General features: G+C 45.0%; 2 protein-coding genes across 2 annotated transcripts in view; one reads left to right on the top strand and one right to left on the bottom strand.

Annotated features, from left to right (window-relative positions):
- GTF2F2 (general transcription factor IIF subunit 2) overlaps positions 1-25,069 on the top strand; it is an 82,393-nt gene that overhangs the window by 19,279 nt on the left and 38,045 nt on the right. The window contains exon 5 of the mRNA XM_039914898.1: positions 24,286-24,367. Coding sequence (XP_039770832.1) covers positions 24,286-24,367 — 82 coding nt within the window. The remainder of the gene's footprint in view (positions 1-24,285; positions 24,368-25,069) is intronic.
- On the bottom strand, positions 15,496-17,422 carry KCTD4 (potassium channel tetramerization domain containing 4). The gene has a single exon (XM_007668650.4). It carries the CDS (start codon positions 16,968-16,970, stop codon positions 16,191-16,193), a length of 780 nt encoding a protein of 259 aa, XP_007666840.1. The 5' UTR covers positions 16,971-17,422; the 3' UTR covers positions 15,496-16,190.

The raw sequence follows: 25,069 nt of genomic DNA, 5'->3' as shown, positions 1-25,069 counted from the left end.
TTTCCATTGGCTTCCCCATCTAATGGGTAGCGCATCCCTAAATATTTCCAGTTAGGCACCCACGTAACTGCCAAGAGGCAGTGCTGCCCAGGCAGGGACCAGGCCGTTAATATCCCGGGCCACCCGCTACTCTGGCCTTATGGGACAGAATGGGGCATCGTAAGGAGCTGGAGGTAATTCAGGGCAATGCAAAGTGGTAATTATGGATTTAAGCAGTTTGATTAAAAAATGCACTCAAGCAACAAGGCCTTAGATGAGGAACCAAAGGGAGGGATGAGCCAACGTGGAGGTTAGTAAACATGTAATAATAATAATAATAGAGAAGCAGCGTGGCGTAGTGGAAAGAACCCGGGCTTGGGAGTCAGAGGTTGTGGGTTCTAATCCCTGCACTTGTCAGCTGTGTGACTTTGGGCAAGTCACTTAACTTCTATGGGCCTCAGTTACCTCATCTGTAAAATGGAGATTAAGACTGTGAGCCCCACTTGGGACAACCTGATTGCCTTGTATCTACCCCAGACCTTAGAACAGTGCTTGGCACCTAGTAAGTACTTAACAAATACCATTATTATTATTATTCTGGAAGGTTTATTATTATTATTCTGTGTTTACTAATTCTGTCATACTTGCCCAAAAGCTTAGTACAATACTCTGCACAAAGTGCTCTATTAATACTCCCGAGAAATTTCCTCTGCTGCTGATACTGTTGTGGAAAGAGGACAAAAATAAGAAGAGACAATTAAACGTTCGAGAGGACAGAAGCAAAAAACCTAAGAATAGGAAAAGCAGAAATACATACGCAAGCCAAGACTAATGAGCCATTGAAGAATATTTGGAGGAAGAAACTTTAACCTCCGATCTTACAGTCCTTGAGCAGAGCAAACTCCCTTCAAAGCAAAAGGAAAATTGGAAAAGCGTCTCTTCAGGTTCTGACTCCACAAGTATGGCACCAGAAGCCTTCAGGCATGAAGAAATATGATTAAGAAACAATGACTTTCATTGTTGATTCCATTGATTTAGCTTTTTCTGAATCATCCCTGCTCTGTGGCTCCAGTGCATTTGATTACATTGTGGCTGTGGGCAGACCATTCCTAACTCTACTAGCGAAGAAATCATTCCTAATATTTAATCTAATTCATCCACAGTATATACCATGATGTTACGTGAATATAAAATGGGGATGAAGACTGAGAGTCCCATGTGGAACGGGGACTGTGTCCAACCTGATTGCCATCATTATTATCATTATTATTATTATTATTATTGTGAGCAAGATGAGGGGGAGGCACAGTGATATGGTTAGTGCGAGAAGGAATGAAGGCTGCCAGCTGGGGTGTAGTGGGAGAAGAGAGTGGGTCAGCAGGAGGCAGAGTGATGAACGAAGTGTTGAAGAGCCGGTGACCGGGACTTTCTGCCTGATGTGGAGAAAGAACGGGTGGTACAGTTCTGAGATGAGGGAAGTCACGTGCAGGACGACGTTTTAGAAGAAAAGATCCAGGCAGCAGAGCCTAGTATGGAGTGGAGAGGGCAGAGACCGGAGGCAGAGGGAAGAGCGAGCAGGCCAGTGCGGTAGTCAAGGCGAGATGCGATAGGGGCCTGAACCAGCATGGTGACTGTTTAGTTGGAGAGGAAAGCATCAATCCAGACAGAATTAGCCACTCCATTTTTGAATTCGGCATTTCAGGTTGGTCTGTGTGCTTCAATGAGTCCCTAAATCTCACATTTCTGTGTGCCACTGTCCCACTACCAGCTGCCCTTCAACCGCCCATTTTGGTCCTGTCATCAATAGGCAGAGAGCTGGGCTTCAGCGTCTCATTCTCTTCAAGGGCTTTGTTGTTGCTTGTCCTGTCTTGGAATCTTATTTTAAGTGTGACCTGTAAGAGAGACGAAAGCTGGCCGTGATTGGCAAGGTGGGTTCAAGACCTGTCTGAAGATCTCAGAGCCTGATATGGAGAGCGGCCATGCCCTGCTCTGTCTGTCTCCCCCTTGCCGTTGTTTTTCCTCCACCTTGTCCGAAAGCTCAGCACTGAATAGCGCACAACCCCAGAGCAGAACATGGTGACCACTTGCAGTTGGCTGCTGCCATTGATAATCCTTGATTGGGTATAGTTTCCTTGATGTGGATCAGTTCGCCACCTGGCCCGTCCATGGAGCCGTCCGGACTTTTCGAAGCGTTTCCCAGGCTCTTGCGTTCCTCCTCGCGTATGTGTGTTTCAGGTACACGGTTATCCGTGTGCTGAAGCCGTATGGTGGTTTTGAGGAGATGTTAATACTTGTAGTTGAATGAGATGATAATAATAGTAATTGGGCTTATTTGTTCAGTGCTTTCTTTGTGCCAAGCTCTGGACTAAGCTCTGGGCTATCCCAGATCATCATCAAAGTCCCTGTCCCACCTGGGGTTCACAGTCTAAGTAAGAGGGAGAACGGGGTGTTGAATCCCCAGTTTACAGATGAAGTAACCGAGGCCCAGAGAAGTGAAGTGACTTGTCCAAGGTCACAGAGTAGGCAAATAGAAAACCGGGATTAGATCCCAGGTCTTCTGACTCCCAGGCCTGGGCTCATGCTGCTTCTCAGGTGTAACCAGGAAGGTGGACGAGGTGTTGCCAAGATCCTCTCCAAATTTTCTCGAGTAGCTTCACTTTGAACTGAGTAGCAGCGTGGCCTAGTGGATAGAGCACAGGCCTGGAAGTCAAAAGGACCTGGGTTCTAATTCCAGCTCCAACACTTGTCTGTTGGGTGTGATATTGGGCATCACTGCCCTTCTCTTTGCCCAGGTTACCTCTCATCTGTAAAATGGGGATTAAGACATGGGGCTTGCATCTTAATCTTCATTTTACAGATGAGAGAAATGAGGCCCAGAGAAATGAAGTGACTTGACCTAGGTGTCACAGCGGACAAAGCGGGATTACAACCCAGGTCCCTCTGACTCCCAGGCCTGTGCTGTAACCATCAGGCCACACTGCTCTTCTGCTGCTCTTCGGGGGCACCTGACACAAAACATTTTGTTTTCCTTGCTAAGCTAATGATTTCCTCCGCATAAAGCTGTTTTTCACATTTGAACCCTAGACCTAAAACACGCAAACAGGGCCTTGTCTGTTGAGGAAGGCGATATTTAGGCCACTTTTTCCAGTTCCTTCTCATTGTGGACTGAGCGGAGCTGTCCTGAAGGACAGTGCTCAGAATCCCATGCGCTATCGAACAGTTCAGGGTCGTCTCTTCAACAACCAGAGACCAGCATTTGGTGCCGTGAAAACGTCGAGGGTTTCGGGAAACTTGCCGAGCCACGAATGTGCTCTCTATTCCCCTACTAGCATGGCGGCCCGTCGCCATCATTGTTGCGATTTTTTTGGCTGCAGGACAGTGAACATTTGTGCACCCCTCCGACCCTAGGGATAGCTGGCGGCTGCCGCAGCCCAGCTCCACTTGGTATGTCAGGGATGAATGGGGCATTCATATCCACTGCACTAACCAGTCGGGAATTCTTCCCACGGGAGAAGGCAGCTGGTGGACAAGGAACCGCCATTTTGCCATGTGTCTGCGGAGAAAGCAACTCTCTCTCCACCCTCACTCCTTAGCCCAGGGTGGAAATTGCCGGCGACGTTCCCGGTGATCGAGGGGAGGATGAAACTCGGCATGAGCTGAGATCCGCTGTCCAGCTCGGCCCCATTTCTGGCTTCCTAAACTGTCTACTTGTGGCGGCCCTAAAGGGCAAGCCTCTTTGGGACTAGCATGTGAGGGTGGCAAATGGCCCATAAGCCATTTTTATTAAGTCCTTATGTTAAGCGCTTGGGGGAGTACAATACAATGGAATTGACCGGGAAATCTCTGCCGAGAGGGAGTCTACAGGTAGCCCGGTCCCACCCTGAAGTTCCTATAGTGGACTGTGGGGGTCCTGAGGTTGGGTTGCTTTCTAATCCTGCCAAAATCTGGCCAGGTATAGGGCTGGTGCAGGTACAGGAGGGGCAGGCAGATGGAAGCTGGCAGAGAGGAGGGGCAGGGAAAGAGGGAGGGAGAAGGATAGTTTGATACAGAAGGCCCAAAGCGCTTGCTTCAGATGGAGCCACTCAGCGGTAGTCTGAATTCCAAGCAATAGTGTGCTGGACCATTTGCATGAAAAAGCGCTTCAAATTGGCCCGGAGGGGGTAGATCAGGGAAAAATCCACAGAATTAAATTGGTATTTAGATGTGGTTTGAACCCCAGGATTTCACAATGAGGTTACGGTAATTCCTGATGGTGTTTCTGAGAGATATTCATTCCCTTCCCAAATAATCCTGAAGTGGCCCCATTAGGTTTAATCTGCTGCCATTTAGCTTTTGTGGGTGGAGTGAGGATGGATGGACAAATGTGATTTTTTTGTTGTTTTTTCTTTTTCTATTTGGTTTTTGGGGGGGGGGGGTAATGTAGTTTTTGCAGGAATTACCCATCACATCGAGAAGTGTTATGATGTTTTCTATTTCTTTTCTCCCACAATTCTTGCTCCTCTTTGACAGCTACCACTGTCCTACGAAGTCCTGGGCACAATCTGGAAATAGAAGCTTTTCTTCCCCCACTCCTTTGTCTGGATTTATGCCACGGGTAGCGGTAGAAGCAATGATGGGATTATTAGCACCCTACTGGGTGAGACGCATGACGCTAAGCATTTGGGAAAGTACACTTGAAGCCCACAGGCATCCCCTGCCCACAAGGAGTTGGCAACAGTGTGTCAGTCAGGTAGGGGCCCCTGGGTTTGCACTGATCGGAGGAGCTGCTACAAACTCGGTGAGGGCTGAGGAGTTGGAGGGAGAGCAGCGTAGCTTTTTTGTTTTTTGATGGTGGTTTTGTAAAAATAAGAGAGATTTCTGAGAATTTTCACTATGGAAAAAATCCTTGGGGATCATGTTTCTCCCCCAATCAACGATTCTGGACTTCTGACTGGTGGCTCTGTTGTTGGCATCCCTGAGAGACTGTAATTTCGTTGTGAGCAGGGAATGTATCTGTTTATTGTTGTATTGTACTCTCCCAAGTGCTTAGTACAGTGCTCTGCACACAGTAGACTCTCAGTAAATACGATTGACTGAATGGTAAATGGTGAGTGCTTTTGGACCTCCATTATCTTGGCTGGGACCAAGGGAAGAGGAGACTCAGCGAAGTTAAGTGACTTGCCCGAGATCACATAGCGGGGTGGGAGCAGAGCCAGGATTCGAACCCAGGGCTTCTGAGTCTCAGACCTTCGCTTTTTCCACCCAGCCCTGGGGTGTTTTTTTTGTAGAATTTTTCTATCTGGTCCATCTTTTAAAAAATAAATAGATTTGTGCCCATCGGTTCCCCTACATTGCAGATTATTCATTCCAAAGATAATCAGAATAGTATTTGCAGGTCACCAGAGAAAATTGTCTTTAAGGCTGTACCTTGTCTCCTTTCTTTATTTCCCTCTTTCCACATTTTGGTTCTGTGTCCAGTCATGATGAAATCTTAATTCCAAATGGGACCTCCTGAAATCTAAATTTCTGTTTAATCTCGATTACACACTTAAATTAGATTTGGTCGGTATTGCTAATTGTATCATGTGGAACTTTGGTTAGTCTGTTGTTGGTTTCCTGTTTGCTTATTGTCTAGTGACATAGCTTGCACTTGTATTCCTACAGCCTTGTTGCTTGCCATTTATTGTGTATTTAGCTGAAATGTTTGACCCTATATTCCAGCTGCCTTCTCTTCTTTGGGAGAGAAGTGAGGATGTACTCTAGTCCTTTCTTGGCTAGACCTTACTCAATCCATCAATCATATTTATTGAGTGTTTACTGTGTGCAGAACACTGAACTAAGCGCTTGGGAGAATACAATATAACAGAGTTGGTAGACCGTTCCCTGCCCACAAAGGTGACTGCATTATATTTTCAGAGCGTTCTGAAAAGCACTTTAGCTTGCCGGTTGTTTTAAGACTGCCGCTTGGAAACGTAACTGCCAGCGGGAAATGAATTTGGCAAGGGCTGGAAACATGAAGGCCATTTAATGGATTGGCCAGAGATAAAATGTGCTAGCCAGGGAGTGGGGCCACTTTAAAGCCCAGGTGAGCTCTGGTCAAGGGGGAGGAGTGGGCCACTTCCCAAATGTTTAACCCCCACTTCTCGAGTCCCTCGTGCTCCTGTGGAAGCAGAGCCGGTGGTGAAGGAAGACGTTAAAGCCTTGAAGTATTTGTGGAACTTGTAAATCCGGGAAAATGGATTCCCGAGCAGGGTGCGTATTGGCTCCTAGCACATTCGCCTGGGCTTGGAAACTTGTTCCGTGCAAAGCCGGGTACCAAAGGAGTGGAGAAGAACCCCCCGCCCCTCCTTCCTCACCAAAAAACGCCCAATGTACTTCTCCTCCTCGCCAGTGACCTCTTAATCAGGGTCCTCATAGGCCATGGCCATTTTAGCTCAGAGGTTAATGAGGGAATAGTAAAACAATAGAAGCCTGGTTTCCTCAAATAGTGTCTCTTCACTGGGTGGTGGTCCAGGGACGTAGACTTACACAGTTAGTTTACAAAGGAATAAATAACGAATTAAGTGTGAATTAAATTTTAAATCCACACAATCCCCAAAGCCCAAGTAAAGTCCCAAGTACACTGAAGGAAAAAAAAATAATCCCAGAGCTTTGGAAAAGGATTGGTGGAATTCCTTCCCTGGATGTTTGAAATTCAGTTATTTTTTTCTCTCTCCCATCTCCACCCTGTTGTGACTGTTAAATACCTTAGGACTTTTCCTAGAATTAGATAATGTTTGGAGTTTGAAACATTTCTGGTTTCTAGGGTAACCCTCAAGGCACCATCGTGACATTCGACTACATCTAGGGCAGTTGACATTTCTCAAACATTTTAGCTATTTTACAGATCTTTTGTTTCGCCTCCTCTTGATTCTATGTGGCCAAATAATTTATATTTAGCCTGACGGTTTACTGTATTTTGCAGTCACAACAATTTCACTTGGTATCTTTTAAAAGCAGTACAATATTGAAGTCCTGCAGCAAATCAACAACCCAGGTAATGTGGCTTCTTAGGAGCTGTTAAACTCCTACTGTTTGTTAGGTGCAGAAGATGTCAGATTGAAAGGGAGAGGCATCTTGGTTCTCATTCTGGTGCCTTGACTGACCTGTGGGCAACTGGTCAAGGCATTTCTTCTTCTTAGGGTATTTAAGTGGTTACTTTGTGCCAGGCGCCGTACTAAGGGCCGGCATAGATACAGGTTAATCAGGTTGGACACGGTCCCTGACCCACATAAGGCTCACAATCTTAATCCCTGTTTTACAGATGAAGTAACTGAGGCCCAGAAAAGTTAAGTGACTTACCCAAGGTCACCCAGCTGCCTTGTGGTGGAGCTGCCCACAAAGAGCTTACAGTCTACAGGGGGAAACAAACATTAAAAGAGATTATAGATAGGGAAAATGAGTATAGTAGATGGTAATCAAATGGGCTCAGGTGGAACTGCTCGAAGATTCCCAGTTCCACCACACTTCTGACAAGTAATGGTAAGTGCCGATGTGGCTCACGATATATATGTCAGCCCTTTAGGGTTTTTTTTTTTAAAAAAAAAGGAAACTACTGTGCTTTAGAAGCAAGAGACGGCAGGGACAGTGCTTAAAGTGATTTCAATAGTCCTTATTCATTAGCAGGAGGGCACTTAATAGTCCTTCACAGTGAAGGAAAAGATCCCTAAATATTATGGAAGAATTCATCCACGTCTTCCTCTAGGTGAATGCAATATGGCCTTTCGATATGTTGGCTTGTGAAAATGGGAGTCCAAGAGAATTATGTTGTTGGCAGATAGACATTACCTGTAGAAACCTTTCAGGATCTGTCATGAGGTGTGAAGCTTATCGCTTCCCTTTTGGATCCCAGTTCTTACAGTCCTCCAAAAGAACCTGAGGCGAGAGCTTTATTTAGCACTATTGCACATTTCTTAAACACTTTGCGAAACTGGCTAATAAATATTTCATATCAATCTCATGTTGAGCAGGTGGTGGACATCAACGTTTTAGTATTGTAGGGGGAGAAATTGAGGTTCATTGAAGTCTTATCTAAGGTTACTTAGCCTGTAAATGATGCAAAAGGATAGAAGATTGCAAAACAGAAAATTCCAAAGACTATATTATGTCCCCCCCCCCTTTTTTTTACTCCCCTTTTTCCTCATACTCCTGGGTCCGAAAGGAGTAAAATGAAATGTGTCCATCCTTCCTCAAAGCTTGAGGTAGGCCTTGCTACTGCCTGTGTTGTTATAATAATAATAATAATAATGATTGTGATGCTTGTTAAGCACTTACTATATACTAAGCACCATTCTAAACTCTGGAGTAGATACAAATCAATCAGGTTGGACACAGTCTCTGTCATGGGGCTCATATTTTTAATCCCCATTTTACAGGTAAGGTAACTGATGCCCAGAGAAGTTAAGTGACTTGCCCAAGGTCAGAAAGCAGGCATGTGGGGGAGCCAGGATTAGAACCTAGGTCCTTCTGTCTCCCAGGTCCGTGCTCTATGCACTAATCCAAGCTGCTTCTCAGCCACACTGTTCTTAGATGAGGTTACCGATCTGGAGCTTTTATTGTGTGTCTGTGTGCTTGTGTGGCCAGAAAGACAGCCTCTGCCCCATCGTACACCCAGAATAATAGGGAAGCTTTTCTAGCTGTTTTTGCCCAGTTGGGCTAGACATCGCCTGCCTTAATGTAGTTTGCCGTGAGGAGCTGCTAGCTCTTAGGCAAATGAGAGGCCAGTAAGGGGCCGCTTACAGAGACTTGCGAGCTGGGGCCTTGGAGGAGCATCTAGTGCCATCCTTGGTTGCTCTGTTAGCGACGATGGATTGAATGAGCCATCCAGCCGTGTTGCTTAATCAGTAGGTGGACAACAGCCTGCTTCAGGGTGGGACCACTCTAGATTGTAAGCCCCTTCTGGGTGGGGATTGTCTCTCTTGATCTCCGTATTATACTTTCCAAAAGCTTAGTACGGTGCTGTGCACACAGTAAGCACTCAATAAATACGATCGATTGAGTGAATGAATGAATGACCACTTGGAAGGTCAGTGGATTTAGTCGGTAGCCAGTGAGCAGAGACTCTGGGAGACCTTCCCAGTAGCCGATGCTTATGTGCCCAGTCTAGTTACCCAAGCCGTTAGAGAATCGGATTTCAATGAAGGAGGCAGAGTTAAGGTACTAAAGCTCTAGGGTCTGGGAGACCTAGATTCTAGTCCCAGCCTGGCCACTGGTCTGCCGGGTGACCATGGACATGTCACTTAATCTCTCCGGGCCCCAGCTTCCTCATCAGTAAAATGGGGTTAATAATGCCTGCCTCTCCCTACCTCACAGTGATGTTGGGAGGGTGAAACGCAATAAATGAGCTGAAAATCGTTGGAAAAGTACAAGGTGCCCGGCAAGTTAAGGAAATATCACTGTGGACGGGCATCATGTCTACCGACTATTGTATTATCCCAAGCACTTAGTTTGGTCCTCTGCACCCTGTAAAAGTTCAATAAATGCCATTGATTGAATGCCATTGATTGATTCCCCCCCCCCCCCCCGATGTGTGCGGGGTCGCAGTCTTGCAGAACCTCGCATTCAGGAAAATTTGCACTGTACCCAGTGTACCCAGTGCTGTCCACACAAACGCAACTGTTTCTTCTGATACCACGTTGTGCTATATCTAGACAGGCTCCTATGGTCAGAAAAATGTTTCTTAATTCTGCCGTTGTGCTGCAAAAACGGAGTGCATCGTTCTTGTTATTAGCACCCAGCCCAAGGATTGGAACATTTTCTTGCAAAAATCGGCAGCATTGATTAGTTAAACAAAGTGGCTGTCACATAACAGAACCCAAGCTGTACTTGAAATGGTCTTTGTCTGGAAAATTTGAAAGGCAAAATTTTGCTTTATCATTTAGGTTTCAGGTGGTCGGGGTCCATCACAACACCTCCTTTCCTTTCACTCCCAAATCTGTTCCAGCATTTCCCTTGGATCTTGGATCTGTGTGACCTTTGGGCCTTTGGAATGCCCAAGTAGCATGGCCTAATGGATAGAGCACAGGCTTGGGAGTCAGAAGGACCTGGGTTCTAATCCCGGTTCCACCACTTGTCTGATGTGTGACCTCAGTCAGGTCACTTCACTTCTCTGTGCCTCAGTGATCTCATCGGTAAATGGAGATTCAGATTGTGAGCACCATGTGGAAAAGGGACTGTGTTTAACTTGATTAGCTTGTATCTACCTCAGCGCTTAGAAATGAGCTTGACACATAGTAAGTGCTTAAGAAATACCCTAATTATTATTATTATTCATCTCACCCTCAACCCCACAGCTCTTGCGTACGAATTTGTAAATTATATATTATAAATTATTTATATTCAATCATATTCAGTTCTAGACTCTGAGCTCTTGGGCAGGGAATATGTCTACCAACTCTGTTCTGTACTCTCTTAACTGCTTAGCAGAGTGCTCTGCACACAGTAAGTGCTCAGTAAATGCCATTGATATGTTTTCCCCCCTCATTCCAAATACTGTCCACCCCCACAGAACTCTCAAAGGTGGACATATTCAACTTCAGTCGCTTTTAAAAACAATCAGTCATGTTCATTGAGCACTTCTACACCTTGCATTTGCAGGCCAGGAAAAAAAATAATGCTACAATCACTTTGGGAAAAAAAACCCATTTCATTTTAGCTTGTTTGAAGCAAGCTAGTAAGGTTTCTGCCAATTATTTCATTTGATAGAGAGTACATTTATCGTCTCAGTGGTTTCAGCGGGCAGAGGAAGTGAAATATGTAATTTAACCTTCATTTATGTGTTGATTTCGGTTTTAGTATTTCAGTCCTAATAGCCCTTAGCTATGACTCTCTCACTGTACCTGGGAGCAAGTAGAACAGTGTGGTGCCGAGTAGGACTACCTCTTGGTCAGTCATTCGTATTTATTGAGTGCTTACTGTGTACAGAGCACTGTACTAAGCACCAGTGAGAGTACAATGTAACAATAGACACATTCGCTGCCCACAACGAGTTTACAGTCTAGAGGGAGAGACAGACATTAACAAAAATAAATTACAGATATGTACATAAGTGCTGTGGGGCTGGGAAGGGGAATGAATAAAGGGAACAAGCCAGGGTGATGTCGTCTTGACATGTTGATAAACAGGCTCGCTGCTGTTATTTTGCTGCTTTGAATGATAATGTGGACGGACTCCCAGAGGCAAAGGTGAACAGCGCAGTATGTAACTATAAAAAACTAAAATAATCGAAGAAGCAGCGTGTTTGCGCAATAGCCGTGTAACTATGCTTTTCTCTTACCCATTCTTCCCCCTGGTAGCACTGTGTCCTGATAAATCAGGATATAGATCTTTCTGGTATCAAAGTTTGTCAGCCTAAATTAGCACAAATGGCTTTGTCGGCATCTTTGCACCCAGATAAATTTTGGGAGGATCAAGCCGCCGTTAAAAGAAAATGGGAACCAGATAGGATATAAGCGAATGAGACCTTCAAGTAAACCAACATGGTTGTGTTCTGTCTCATTTTCTTAGCATCTATCTGAGGATCCTAGTACAAGAAAGCTTAATGTGTCCTGAGAGCCTCTTTATCTAGGGAGAAAGAAGGAATGCTTTTGGATTGTTCTTGTTTGAACAGAACCATCTTTAAACCATTTTTGAACCAACTAGCTCTAAGTGTGGCTTTAAAAAAGCCATTTGCAACGTTAATTTGTTAGTCGGAGGTGGCTGAAGGATTTTTCCTCGATATACATTTTCCCTTCTAGCCAGCGTTCCAATTTCTCTCTGACATCTGAAGCACAAAAGTTTCTTGGTTTTAGGGTAAGATAATGAACCACTGTGGAGATTTATTACAAATAAATGCACCTACATGGAGCAGACTGACTACTTGAAGACTGCCTTCTTAGTTTTGTTTGGACCTGCAAACATTCATGCATTTGGACATTCGTGCACAAATGGTTTTCAGACGGTACTACGTGAATAAATATCTGAGTGATGGAAAACCTCACGGTGATGCTTGGTGTCCCAAAAGAAAGAGTTTTATATGAAGGTAGTCACCAGTATGAGGATAATTTTTTGAAATACTTATTTTAATTATCCCCCCTCTTACCCTCTCACCCTGCAAAAATAAAGTACTCAACAGCACCCATTAGGACATAAGAGAAAAGGCCTCTGTTGGTTTTTTAGTACTATCAAACGAATGCTGCTTTGGGTAAGTTAGAGTGGCTGCCTTTTGCCCTGAGTGACTGTTTCCCAGTACTTTCTGTTAAGGTACTGCCACGGAACAAGGCTCCATGGTATTCCTTGATATATATATTTTACTTAGAAATGCCATTAATTATGTTGTATGGACACTTTAAGGAGCAGAGCTGAGAGGATGTAACCACACTCATTTCTTCAAGCCTTCCCCCACTCCCTCTCATCTCCTTCTCCAAGCGCTTAATACAGTCCTCGGCGTCCAGTAGGTATTCGATAGTTAATAATGATTAGCCTCCCACGTCAGGCAAGGGTGAAGCTTCCCTAATCCATTCCCAAGCTTCCGACAGAAGCAGATATTAGGAAGTAGTGTGGCCTAATGGAAAGAGTTCAAACTTGGGAGTCAGAGGACCTGGGTTCTAATCCCGGCTCTGCCATTCATCCCCTGTGTTATCTTGGGCAAGTCACTTAACATCTCTGTGCCTCAGGTTCCTCATACAGAGTGAGGATTTAATAGCTGTCTATCTCCTACTTAGACCCTGAGCCCCGTGTGGGACCTGATGGTCTTGTATCTTATTATCTTGTATCTACCCCACCACTGAGTCAAGTGCTATACCCAGAGTAAGTTTTTAACAAACACCACAAGTATTATTATTTTTTAAACACCTGAATAACATGATTCCATTGTATTAAGATTTTCATATTCCTCCCTTTTTTCCTCCAATGGTGTTTGCTCTCATTCTGAATGAAACCAAGTTGAGGAGAAGGTTACTTCCCTGCCAGAGTTTAGAGTCAAGCCACTGGGTAGGTTTGTTTCAGCTGGAGGAATATTGAAATGGAAATGACCCATTTTTTTAAATGGATACATTTACATAGACGGTCCTCGGAAAGAGGCTTGGGAGAGTGGTCAAGAGGTGTGCTGCCATTTCCTTGCTGGCTTTCTTCAGAAATTGGAGAGTGGGAGGAGGGTGTTGAGGGAGAGGGGGCGGTATTTGAGGAGGGTCAGTCCCAGGAGTATTTTTAAATTTGTATTCTCTCAAGAGCTTAATACAGTCTCTACACATAGTAAGCATTCAAATACCATTGATTGACTGATTTGGAACAGCACGATTGCTTATATTGCCGTAAATATTTACAATGGAGCAATTATTTCCTCTTATGAAGGGAGTATTTTGCAAGAGATTTCTTAGGGACTGAAAAGACAATAAAATAGTACTATTTCTCAGGGATGCAGACAAGATTAATGCTGCCGACTCCTAATTTGAATTTTGTGAAATACCTTGAACTCTAGAAAGTCTCTTTCTCACTGGACAGTAATGAACTCCAAGGCTTTATTTTTCTCTTCCCCATAAGCTTAGGAGTGAGGTTCCCAAGAAAACATGCGCTCAAGGGTGAGGAGACTCAGGAAAAGTAGTTTTTGGTATTTGGTTTTGATTTGTTTTTTAAATGGTATTTAGGCACTTGCTATGTGTCAAGTATTGCTCTGAGCCCTGGGGCAGGTACAAGTTACAGGTTGGATGCAGTTCCTGTCCCACAAAGGGTTCACAGTTTAACTATGAAGGAGAAGAGACATCGAATTCCCATTTTGCAGTTGAGGAAACCGAGGCACAGAGATGTTAGAATTGACTTGCCTCAGGTCACGCAGCAGGCAATTGGCCAGGCCAGGATTAGAATTGATAGAGCCAGGATTAGAGAGATTTCAGAGCAAATGCTGTAGACTATAAACTTCTTGTGGGTAGGGATTGCATTTGCCAACTTTGTTACATTGTACTTTCCTTGGAATTCACACCTACGGAAAAGCCACGGAACCACCTATTGAATTCCTTCTCTTTGGGGGCAGTGGCATGGTCCCAGTTTGGATTTTTTCGACAAGTTATGTTGTTCATATAAGGGTTTAAATGGATGGCAGTATTTTGTTTTTTTTTTAAAAAAAAAGTATTCCCTTATAAGCCTGGTTACAATTCTTGCATTTAAACATTCTCTCTAAATGCATATCCCGATGCTGATCTGTTAATGGACTAGTAGCATTTGTGAAAACATATTTCCTGCAACCCAGGCTGTTGAAGACACTGTTTGGCATGAAGCCATATTGAATTGGAAGAAAATCATATTTCTCTCCGACATTAGATCACTCCCACTTCTTTCACCACCAAAAGGCTAAATGTCAAGGAAAAACTAATTCATAAGGCAACCAGTTGGATAAAAGTCAACTGATTTCTGTCAAAATCAAAATGCATTTTGTTTGCTTTTCTTCAAAGGCTACTTTTCCCCTGAAGCAATTATTAAAAGTGAGAGATATTCAAAGATGATATAGTTGGCCTGACATTTTCTGAGCACCAACTTCTGATTTTGTACTTATTAGGTGATTCATATTGCTGAAAGCATTTGAATTTGTGGGGGTTAAGAAGTAGTCCTATTGATTCTGTCCAGCTAGGTATATTTTTTTAATCTTTTGACCAGTTAACACTTCAAAGTTCAGTAAGTTACATTCAGAAAAACTACATCACACGTAACGTTTACAACAATCACATGTACTTGAATGAAAGCGCATGAATAAATCAACAGTTTGTGCACTGGAAAAGTATAATTTGGGGGCTACCCATTTCAAACGACATGGTGGTGTTTGAAAGTCAGAGCAAACCTTAGTAACCCGGTTTCATATTTTTGGTAAATAGAATCATTCTTTTCCTTTCATACTGAGAACTGAGCAGAGGGGCCAAATGGTAAAGGGAATGGCATGGAGGTGATTCATTTCCTTTTGAGAGGAAAAGTCCACACAAAATTAGACTTTAAAATCAACCACAAGATCGGCATTCGATTCTGGAAAATTTAGAATTGAAACTTCTCTGGCTAAATTTGCATTCTTCGTACAGAGGAAACTTGATTATTTAGAAGCAGCTTGTGTTGCCCACACCCAGAATTTTTTTAAGAAATGACAGCTTCCTCAAACGCAGATTAGGATCGGGGACCGATCAATCTCTTTTTAAAGACAAACATAAATTTAACTACATTTCAGGCCGAATTTTTCCTGCAAGAGGAATGCCTGGGCTTTCTAGTTAAGCATTTTAAAGCTTCAGCAGCAGACGAGAGAAATGGTGTCCTTTTAACATATTTTCATCTTACAAGTCTGAGTAACTTGCTGTTTTGGTGTGTAAGTAATAGCATGTGGAATACCGAATGGGGAACCACCTGGGCAATCCACCTGATGCATAGGGGTTCTTATGGCTTGAGGATATGATTTAAAACGATATATGCAGTCATTTAAGGAGGACCAATTTTGCCTGCCATGCCTTATTTAAGACCTGCAATTATGAATACGAGGAGAAGTTAGCATTATTTTCTTGTTTTTTATTGTCATCCGATACAGGCTTCTAGGAATCCTCAGCACATTATCAATTCAGTTCATGATTTCAGTGTTACTTATATATATGAGAACTGTGAAATCATCTTATTTTCCGACTCCTAAATATCAAATGCCTTTTTAAAAACCACTTGCAGTCTCATCTTATTGAATAGAAATCTGTTTCAAGAGACTTGCAAATCTACCGTGCACTTTTTAAAATTCCAGTTCGGTTGCGCGTAGATCACCCCAAAAGCAGAACAGGATTTTCAGCCTTGCTTGATCCAGGGATATTTTCACCAGCATTTACTTGAACCGAGTAATAAATATGCCTGCATATTAGTCACGCAAGTGCCACAAAACATTTAAACATAGAGATGTCGGGGGAAAGAGAGCACGACGGAAAAAAAAATAGGTAACTAGCCAAAGCCTTCAGGCTTCATTCACCACAGTTCAAAGAGCAATCTCTTTTATTTTAGGTGTAAGATTCCCTTCAGCACAAATAACCCAAGAAGAGTCAGATGTCATTAAGGATAGAATTTACATACCATTAGCTCACAGTAATTCATTAGCAGCAGAGTTCTGGTGCAGAGCCAGTTAGCAACATTATTGGTGATGCTGGGGTGCCGGATTGTAAGGAGGCTTATTGGCTGCATGCTTGTTGCCTTTGTCCTAGTGAGAGAAGTAATTACTTGATAAAATGAAGTGCATCACTGTGAACAATTGACCCCTTAGAACAGTCCAGGCTGGTGAGCAGTCTAAAGCCACATTTTAAAGCCATCATTATAGCCTCAAACTTCAGCGTCTCCAGGGTGCAGACGAAGGTGTTATCTTCCTTCAGAACCAGCCGGGTACCATTTTCTGACTTGATGAAGTATTTAAATTGAATAATGTTTGAAGATACGGAAAACTCCTCGGGGAACCCGTCCAGCCGGCTTTTGGACACCAGGACGATGCGGGATTTGATTTTGGTGATAAAATCGGGAGCGTTACAGAAGATTCGCAGACCCTGGGAGCGATCGTGGTTGTCGGTGATTTCCAGGAAAGTCGTCTCTCTGGATGTGAGCTGTTCCTTCTCCCACCTGGTTTTCACTTCCTCAGCTAATCCCTTCAGCTGAAAGAACTGCGCTTCTTGCGCCAGGAGCTGATTCTCCCGAAACCCTTCCGGAAGGAGAAGTTCTCCATTCCGTAAGAAGTTCAGGACGTGTCTGAAGAGGAGCCCATCGCGGTCGATGAAATAATGGCCCTCCGCGTCGAAGGGGCACAGGATTTTTCCGTTGACCACCCCTTCGAGGAAAGTGTCCGGATACCTGGTCAGAGTCTGCTTCTGAGTAACGTACAGATACCCGCCAACGTTGAGCGTGACCAGCGTCGATTTGCAGTCCTTTCCACTGTCGGAAGCTTCGGGGCTGTTGTGCTTGCCTTCGTATTCCTTTTCTTTTTCTCTCCTGTTGATTTTCCGTTCCATTTCCAAAACTCGGTCGGGGTCTCTCCGGGAGCCGGTCCTCCGTGGTGTGGCGAGAGGTTGGGAAAAAACACCCACCCACCCCCCTCTCTCAAACACGCCTTTATTCCGCTCCAGCCCGCTGATGGAATGGAAGTGCCGGCAGCTTTGCACGAGCCTGTCAGCTCGATTTTGCAGTAGGTGGCGTGTCAGCCATGTATGCGGGAGGTTTTCGGGAGAGGACTGAAAAGGCCAATTTGCATTTAACCGTATGAGGGACGGGCTTGGGAGCGCAGGCGTAGTTTTCCCGGTGTCCCGAGACGTGAATTATTCAGAGTGTTTGGGTGACTCCTCTGCCGATTCTTCAACCGTCCAGGTCCATTTTGAAACGGGCCGTGATTTCTGTAGCTGGCCGTCTCTCCAAATGACACTCAGAAGCCCTCGATGCTGTGCACTTGGGTCGTGTTTTCGCGGGGCCCCCAGTTTGGGAGGAGAAGTGGATCGATGTTTTTCTTGAAGGGTCTCATGTCCCCGGGGGAAATCGTAAACAGAAGATGGTGGGGGGCAGGAGGTTGGGGGAGAGAGGAAATTCAGCCCTACGGCTCTTCCACAAGCTGTAGGGATGCCCCAGAGTACCCCAGGGCTGTAGTCATTTGTACGAGAAAATGAGGATGAATAAACCTGTTTGCGCCACAGCACTACTAGTTGTGCTTAAGTGGCTTAGCGAATACCGCTCATCGCAGGATTCTCGGAAAGAAAGCAACGGTTCCAATTTCTTTATAGGAAGGACTCCTTGTGGACTGGGTACATATCTACCGACCCTTTTTGTAGTGTACTCTCCCAAGTGCTTACTACAGTGTCCTGCACACGGTAAGCACTCAGTAAGCACCGTCGGTTGATTGACCCTTTCCTAATGTTGAAAATGAAAGTGGGGGGGGGGGGGAAGATGTGCAGTTGCAGTTTCTTTGCACTGGGTTTTGTTGTGTAAGTTGTCCTGTGACACAGGTGATCATTTCCCTAGTTCTAAACAACTTGGTTTCCTCTCTGAACAAAAGACTCCTCCAGCTCCACTTGTGCGTAGCAGTCCACGTGGGGAAGCAGCATGGCCTAGTGGTAAGAGCACGGGTTTGGGAGTCAGAGGACTTGGGTTCTAATCCCAGCTCCGCCACTTGTCTGCTGTGTGACCTTGGGCAAACCACTTAACTTCTCTGTGCCTCAGTTACTTCATCTGTAAAATGATGATTAGGATGGTGAGCCCCATTGTGGGACCACCTGATTACCCTGTGTCTACCCCAGCGCTTAGAACAGGGCTTGGCACATAGTAAGTGCTTAACAACAATACCATCATTATTATTATCATTACATAAGTACTGTACATAGCATATCAAATGCATATCGTGGAACCATTTGATATAAAATGTGGGATCGGGTGGTTTAAACTACCTTTTTATTTCTTACACCTTCCTTTTAAATTACTGACAGATGACCTGCAGATATTTGACCGTGGGAGAGAAGCAAGGTGAGGGGAACTAGTTTGATCCGAGGGAGAGGTGTTCTCTGTTTCTTTTCTTTTCTGGGGCACGGTACAGTAAATGCAACAGACCTTCCAAAGCAGGGTAAGGATCAGAAACTTCAGGCAGAAGATGTAAAGGGGAGAATTTCTCTAGGAGATTTTTAAAGAATCCATTGGTTTTGTTTTCAAACAGTTGTTTTCTTGCAGATGTGAATAGTTACCAGGCAGAGCTACATTATGATTAGGGTGCAACTGAGTTTTATTCAGGAGATGGGCACTCAGTTGATCTCTTGACATTTTAAAAAATCGCACCTAGTTATCATGTATTTAACTGGCCTATTGATGGGAATCATTGAAAAATTGTCTCCAGAGACCAAGCGTCTGATTTCAGAATTTCTTCTTTCAGTGCTTCTGAATGTTGTCTTATATTTGATTTATTGGGAATTATATCAGAAATAAAATTTTAGTCATTGTACTTAATCGAGGCTGTCCAATAGCCTTTGGAATTGGATTATGATGGCTCGAACCATTTGACTAAGTTTTTACATTCTAAAATTAATTCAGTTTTTCACATCAAAAGATATATCCATCTGTGGGGACTATCATCAGGAAATAGTTTTGATGTAGTCAACGCTTAGCTGTCGCAAGCGGATTGACTTCAAGAGAAATGTTTTGAAGCGACAGAAAATCATTAAGATACATTTAAGCTAGACTTTGCCATGTGTCTTTCCTACCTTCTTTACTTCTCCGTCACAGTGGTTTAAAGTGATAAGTAGCTCACTTGTAGGGAAACATTTCATCCCATCCCATCTCAGGTTGCTAGGTCTCGAGTCTATAGCCAAAATACCAGAGTGGGAAAAGTTCAGGGTCAGAGAAGTAAGCTGGTGGCTTGTTAGCTGATTATGGTACTTCTTCTTACCAAAATCAGTCACTATTCCTTAATAGTGTCGGGGTACAATGGTTTTGGAGTAGGATGGCGCTCTGGGGCAAGACCTTTTTTTGTCTTCTCTATTTGTTTTCTCAAACAAGAGAAAGCATTAAAGAAAAAAAAGTCCTCTTTCCCTTTTCACTTTCATTTCTCTTACCCGTGTCTCATTCTTACTTCTTTAGGCCCATGGTTCTTTTTTTTCCACTCCAGAGACCAGTAAAATCTCTTCCCAATAGAAAGGACCAGAGCAAGAGATCTAAGCCAGCTTTTCCTAAATGAGTGATAGGAAAAACTGTGCCCAACTATTGTCCTTAGTAGTCTGTTCTCCCTAAGCGCCTAGTACAGTGCGTTGCACCAGGTGTGTGCTCAAATGCTCCTGCTGCTCCTCCTACCTACCGTTAACCTCCTGGAAGGCAGTGCCTATTGGGGTCACTTATTTATCCCCCTTTCCATTACTTTTCACACACTACTTGTGTATAGAGACCAAGTGGGAAAGAAGGGCTTTAGAGCCAGTTCTAAAGTAGAATGAGACTAAGTAAAGATAAGGTCTAGGTAAAACATAAGAGAGTAAGGGGAACAAATGCAGCTGCTCTTTTGGCAGTTCCTTTGACAGTCATGGCATTCGTTAAGCGCTTACTCTGTGTCAACTACTTTTCTGAGCACCGGGGTAGGTACAGGTTAATCAAGTGGGCCATAGTCCCGGTCCCACATGGGGCTCACCGTTTGAGTAAGCAGGAGAACGGGTACTGAGTCCCCACTTTACAGTTGAGGAAACGGAGGCTCAGAGAAGTTAAGCAACTTGCCCAAAGTCACACAGCAGGCAAGGGTCAGAGTGGGATTAGAACCCAGGTCCTCTGACTCCCAGGTCAGGTCCCGCTGCTCCTAGATGAGATTAGCCTAGAAGCCCACTGCCAGCCAAGAATCAGCCCCAGGTATTTAACTTACCAGGAAGCAAAGGACCACAAATGGCAGTGGTTTGGCATGGGAGCAGAGAATCTCTCAGTTGCTGTGGTCAGGTGTCACCTGCAGGGCCCTGGCTCTGCACCTGCCCCAACCCCCGGGTACTGAATCTGTACCGATTCAGGGCTAGTCGGGCCCAGGACTTGGGCCTGCATCTCTACCAAGGGATTATTTGAGATAGGGTTCCTTATTTATATTAATACCCCTCTTCCCCTCTAATTGTGGGATTTGTCAATTGTGGTATCTGTAAAGCCCTTATTGTGTGCCAAGCACTGTACTGAGTCTGGGGTGCATACAAGCAAATCGGGTGGGACAGTCCCTGTCCTACATGGAGCTTGCAGTCTTAATCCCCATTTTACAGATGAGGTAACTGAGACACAGAGATATAAAGTGATTTGCCCAAGGTCACAAAGCAGACACTGCATTCAGTCATATTTATTAAGCACTCACTGTGTGCAGAGCACTGCACTAAGCACTCGGGAAAGTACAAAACAACAGTAAAGTGACAACCCTGACCGGGCTCACGGTCTAGAGGGACATGTGGCAGAGCTGGGATTAGAACCCAGATTTTTCTGACTCCCGGGCTCATGTTCTGTAAGCTCCTTGTGGGCAGGGAACATGGCTACCAACTCGGTATTGTGCTCGGCACACAGAAAGCACTCAGTGGGATTTATTGAGTACTTACTCTGTGCAGAACACTTTACAAAGCATTTAGGAGAGGACAATATAACAGACATATTCCCTGCCCACAATGAGTTTACAGTCTAGAGGGTGGGTTTACAATCTAGAGGACAATCTTACAGCCTAGAGGATTGAGTGATTGACTGACTGATAAAATGGGTAAATCTGTCTGGCTTGCCCGATGCAGTCGAGTGACCACGGTGGCTCCCTGTTCGCTGCCAATCCTGCTGTGGACTCAGTCGCAATGAGTCCTGCAGCCCCAGGAGCCCAGCATGCAGGGTTGCTGGTCGCAGGGCAGGCTCCGAGCCAGTCAGGAACTGCCGTGGGCCAGAGTGTGGCTCTCCACCCCTTCCCTGCTCCCCCAACCTGTAGTCCCGGGCCCCTCCCACCTCTCGCCCCCACTCTTTGCCAGGATGAAATGACTCTCTGGCTGGAGAATAATTACCCATCCCTGGAGGATCGCTGGTACATCCTAAGAAGTCACGGAAACTAGTGGAAAACAAAGATCAAATCTTAGACGAGACTAGCTGAATGAGGCGGCGGTTAGGGTAGCTCAGCTTTCCAGGATAAGTCCCTTCCGTTTGTGCCGACAATTGCGTAATAATGATGGTATTTGTTAAGCATTGTGTATCAAGTGCTGTACGAAGCACTGGAGTAGATAGATGATTATCAGGTTGGACATAGTCCCTGTCCCAGTTGGGGGATCACAGCCTAAGTGTGTGTAGCACATTTGAGTTTTTGAGAAATTTTTTTTTTCTCATTTCAAATAATACGGTATTATAGACTCTATAGCAAGTCTAGCAGAAGGTCTGGGGTCAAGCTCTGAGGCAGACCTTAAACAAGGAATTTTTTTCTGGCTCCCTTTATCTTTACAGTAAAAGGATGGTGTTTGTCAGGGCCGCTGAGTCAAATTGCCTAGAATTTGCAGTCCGAAAAAGTCCAGTTTCTGGAGGATTGAGTGTGTTTATTTTTTTTCTCCCCATTCTTTAGCCAAGTCTGGGGATAGCTTTGCTGTAGCCATCATAAGTACCTTGCAGTGTAGATGATAAACAATGGAACCCTTTTTTCCAACAGAGACAGAATTCAAAGCCTTTGAACTCTTATTTTATAAAATACTACTGTATTTGAAATGACTTTCTCTTGCTGGTTGCTTCATATAAGCGTTCGGTTTTTTTAAGAGTTTAAAGCATATAATTGAGTTGTTAAGCTACTTCAATAAGTATACAATCGAACATTTGCCCAGCCAATTTTCTCTATCAGGATAAATGGGAGAAAGAATAGTTTTCCTTTCTGAAAAGCTTTCTTCACCCAAGGTCAGACCATTTTCCAAGCCACGATTGCCTTTATTCTGGTTAGCCTAGGCAGCACTCTCCTTAAATTCAAATTTAGTCTTCAGGCCAGAGGCGACATTTGAGGACCAGATTAATTTTTGAAGTCATTCCTCACTGAGTTTCTCTAAGTGGAAAAATATGATTTTTTACTACAGGAACACTACAGTTAAAACGACAGCTATTCATTCAGCAGTAAAGTAAGACCTTGGTATTTGCAGATGTTCAGGTCGTGGTTTCCCCCCCACCCCCACCATTTGTTTTCATCTGGCTGCCCAATGCAGCCGTGGTTGTGGCTACGGGCCCCACCCCAGCCCTTGCCATCTGGCTCTTCAGGGGCTGGCCGGCCTCCCCCAGCCACTCAGAAAGCCCAGAGGGCCACAACTTGTTAAGCTGCTGTTGGGCACAGATGGGATGCAGAGGTTCACCTCGTTCATGGGGAGGGGGCAAGGTTTCTGTATCGAAACTCCAGCGAGTACTGAGACAGTACCCAGACTGTACTGTAGTCAGTGGCAAATGATTTTCTAGCTTGCGGGACTGCTATTGGCCATCCCCTATGGCATTAGGGAAGGAGGATGCCAAGGGAAGCCCCTCTGCTGTTTTCAAGGTGGGATTGGTGTCCCTAACTCAAAGGTACTCGAGTTGATTGAGAAAGAAAAAAAAAGAAAAGCCCTTTAGAATACAGCTGACAGATGTGACTCTAGCCAGCCACACACTTTATGGCTGGCCCAAAGGTAGCTATACCTAGCCTTTCTGCTTCTGAACCTCCCAGAGCCCCCAGGGGGGACCCCTGCTGTTGTCAGAATAAGACACCTCTCTTCAAGCCGCTGTAATAAACCAACGGCAGAGCTTAGTGATGCGGTACAGCTAAGACACCTCTCTTCAAGCCATTGTAATAAACCAACGGCAGAGCTTAGTGATGCGGTACAACAGAAGCAGACCCCCGTCTCTTCCTACCACCCGTTTGTTCGTTATTCAGGAAAAACTACTATTCCTCCCAGCTGCTTCAAATGGAAAGATAAGAGGCCCATGATGCGTTTCTCTTCACTTTTCAGGGGAACCTGGGGTGAGAGCACAACACCGAGAATAATGATCTTTATAATAATTGTGGTATTTTGTTAAGTACTGATTATGCGCCAAGCATTGTACTAAGTGCTGGGATGGATACAAGCAAATGGGTTTGGCCACAGTCCCTGTCCCACATTGGGGCTCACAATTTTAATCCCTGTTTTACAGATGAACTAACTGAGTCCCAGAGAAGTAAAGTGACTTGCCCAAGGTTAAAACAGCAGACAAAGGGCAAGGCTGGGATTAGAGCCCGGCTCCTTCTGAGTCCCTGGTCTGGGCTTTATCCACCTGGCCGTGCTGCTTCCCTGTTTCTTGAGAATGTCAAGCCGGCCTCGGTCTTGAGATTTCAGGGCCGAGAACCTCTGTGAAGGAATTGGTGACAGCAAGAGGGGCTTGGGCTGAGTTCGTTCTGTCTCCCTCTGTCTCTCATTCTTTCACTGCTTTGCCCATTGCATTCCTTTCGGGGTGGGGAGTTTTGGGAGCCTGGAGGGGCCGGAATGCTGCAAGGTGTGGAGCACACATAGTTAAGGCTGAAGCAGCTACAGCAGAGCGTCCGGGCTGTCGCACCCTAGCCCCACAGATGGTTGCCTTGGTAGCCATTCCAGCCTCCTTTCAGGTTGGCCAGATAGTTATCGTTGACGGAGCACAACTCTAGTTGGTGAGTCCCAACAGATGTCTCCCCTCCTCGAAGAGCCGGGCTTCTGATTCCCGGAGCTGGGCTCTTTCTACCGAGCCACCCGATAGCAAGACTGGCCTTAGTGTCCCTCGTGCTTGCGCTATGTCGAAGAGCAGCCCTGCAAGATAAATGTTATCTTTTTTCCGCCCCCCAAATATACTCATTTCTTTTTCTGTCCACTCTAGATAAGCTTGCTTTGGAAGGAATAGTGGTGCAGCGAGCTGAATGTAGACCTGCTGCCAGCGAAAACTATATGAAACTGAAGAGGTTTGTATTTTGTCTTGACCTTAAATCCTTCTTGGAATTGTGGTGTATGTATTTTAGGTTTCTGGAACATTCTTCTGAAGGAGATGTTGGTGATAGTTACTTGAATTTGCTGGTTCTCGGAGCTGATGGCTGTGAAGAAGGCAAAGGCCCACCATTTGATGGATGATAGTGACCAGGGTGAGGGGTGGGGGGGGGTAGGAGTGTGAGGGGGGCAGGCAGGAAAGAGCTGGGGGCAACAACAGTAGCATCTGGGAAGGAAGAGAGGCATTATAGGATTCCGGTAGGCGGGGGAAAGTCATCCTGGTGGCATGAGCTGTGGTAGGAAAGGAAGCCGAAAGAGTCATCTCACAGAAGCTTGAGGAAGAAAAAGGTAGGAGTAGCAAGAGATTTGACCATGGAGAGCAGGGCATCTTATCGACTCCTTAGTCACGCCTTTCTGAAGTTCACTAGAGCCTTCTAATTATCAGCGACATTGAATGAGGCCCTATGTTTTTTTCCCTTTTTTGTTTGTTTTTATGATACTCATTAAGCACTTTGTATGTGCCAGGTGCTGCACTAAGCCCGTGGGGTAGATACAAGCTAATCAGGTTGGACACAGTCCACATTCCACAGGGAGCTCAGGGTACTCACGGTCTTACAGATGAGGTAGCGGAGGCCCAGAGGAGTTAAGTGACTTGCCCAAAATCACACAGCAGACACACA

The sequence above is a fragment of the Ornithorhynchus anatinus genome, chromosome 20, assembly GCF_004115215.2.
Source record: "Ornithorhynchus anatinus isolate Pmale09 chromosome 20, mOrnAna1.pri.v4, whole genome shotgun sequence".
Taxonomy (NCBI): Eukaryota; Metazoa; Chordata; class Mammalia; order Monotremata; family Ornithorhynchidae; genus Ornithorhynchus; species Ornithorhynchus anatinus.
The sequence above is the reverse complement of the archived record's forward strand: the minus strand, read 5'-3'. Positions and strand labels throughout refer to the sequence as shown.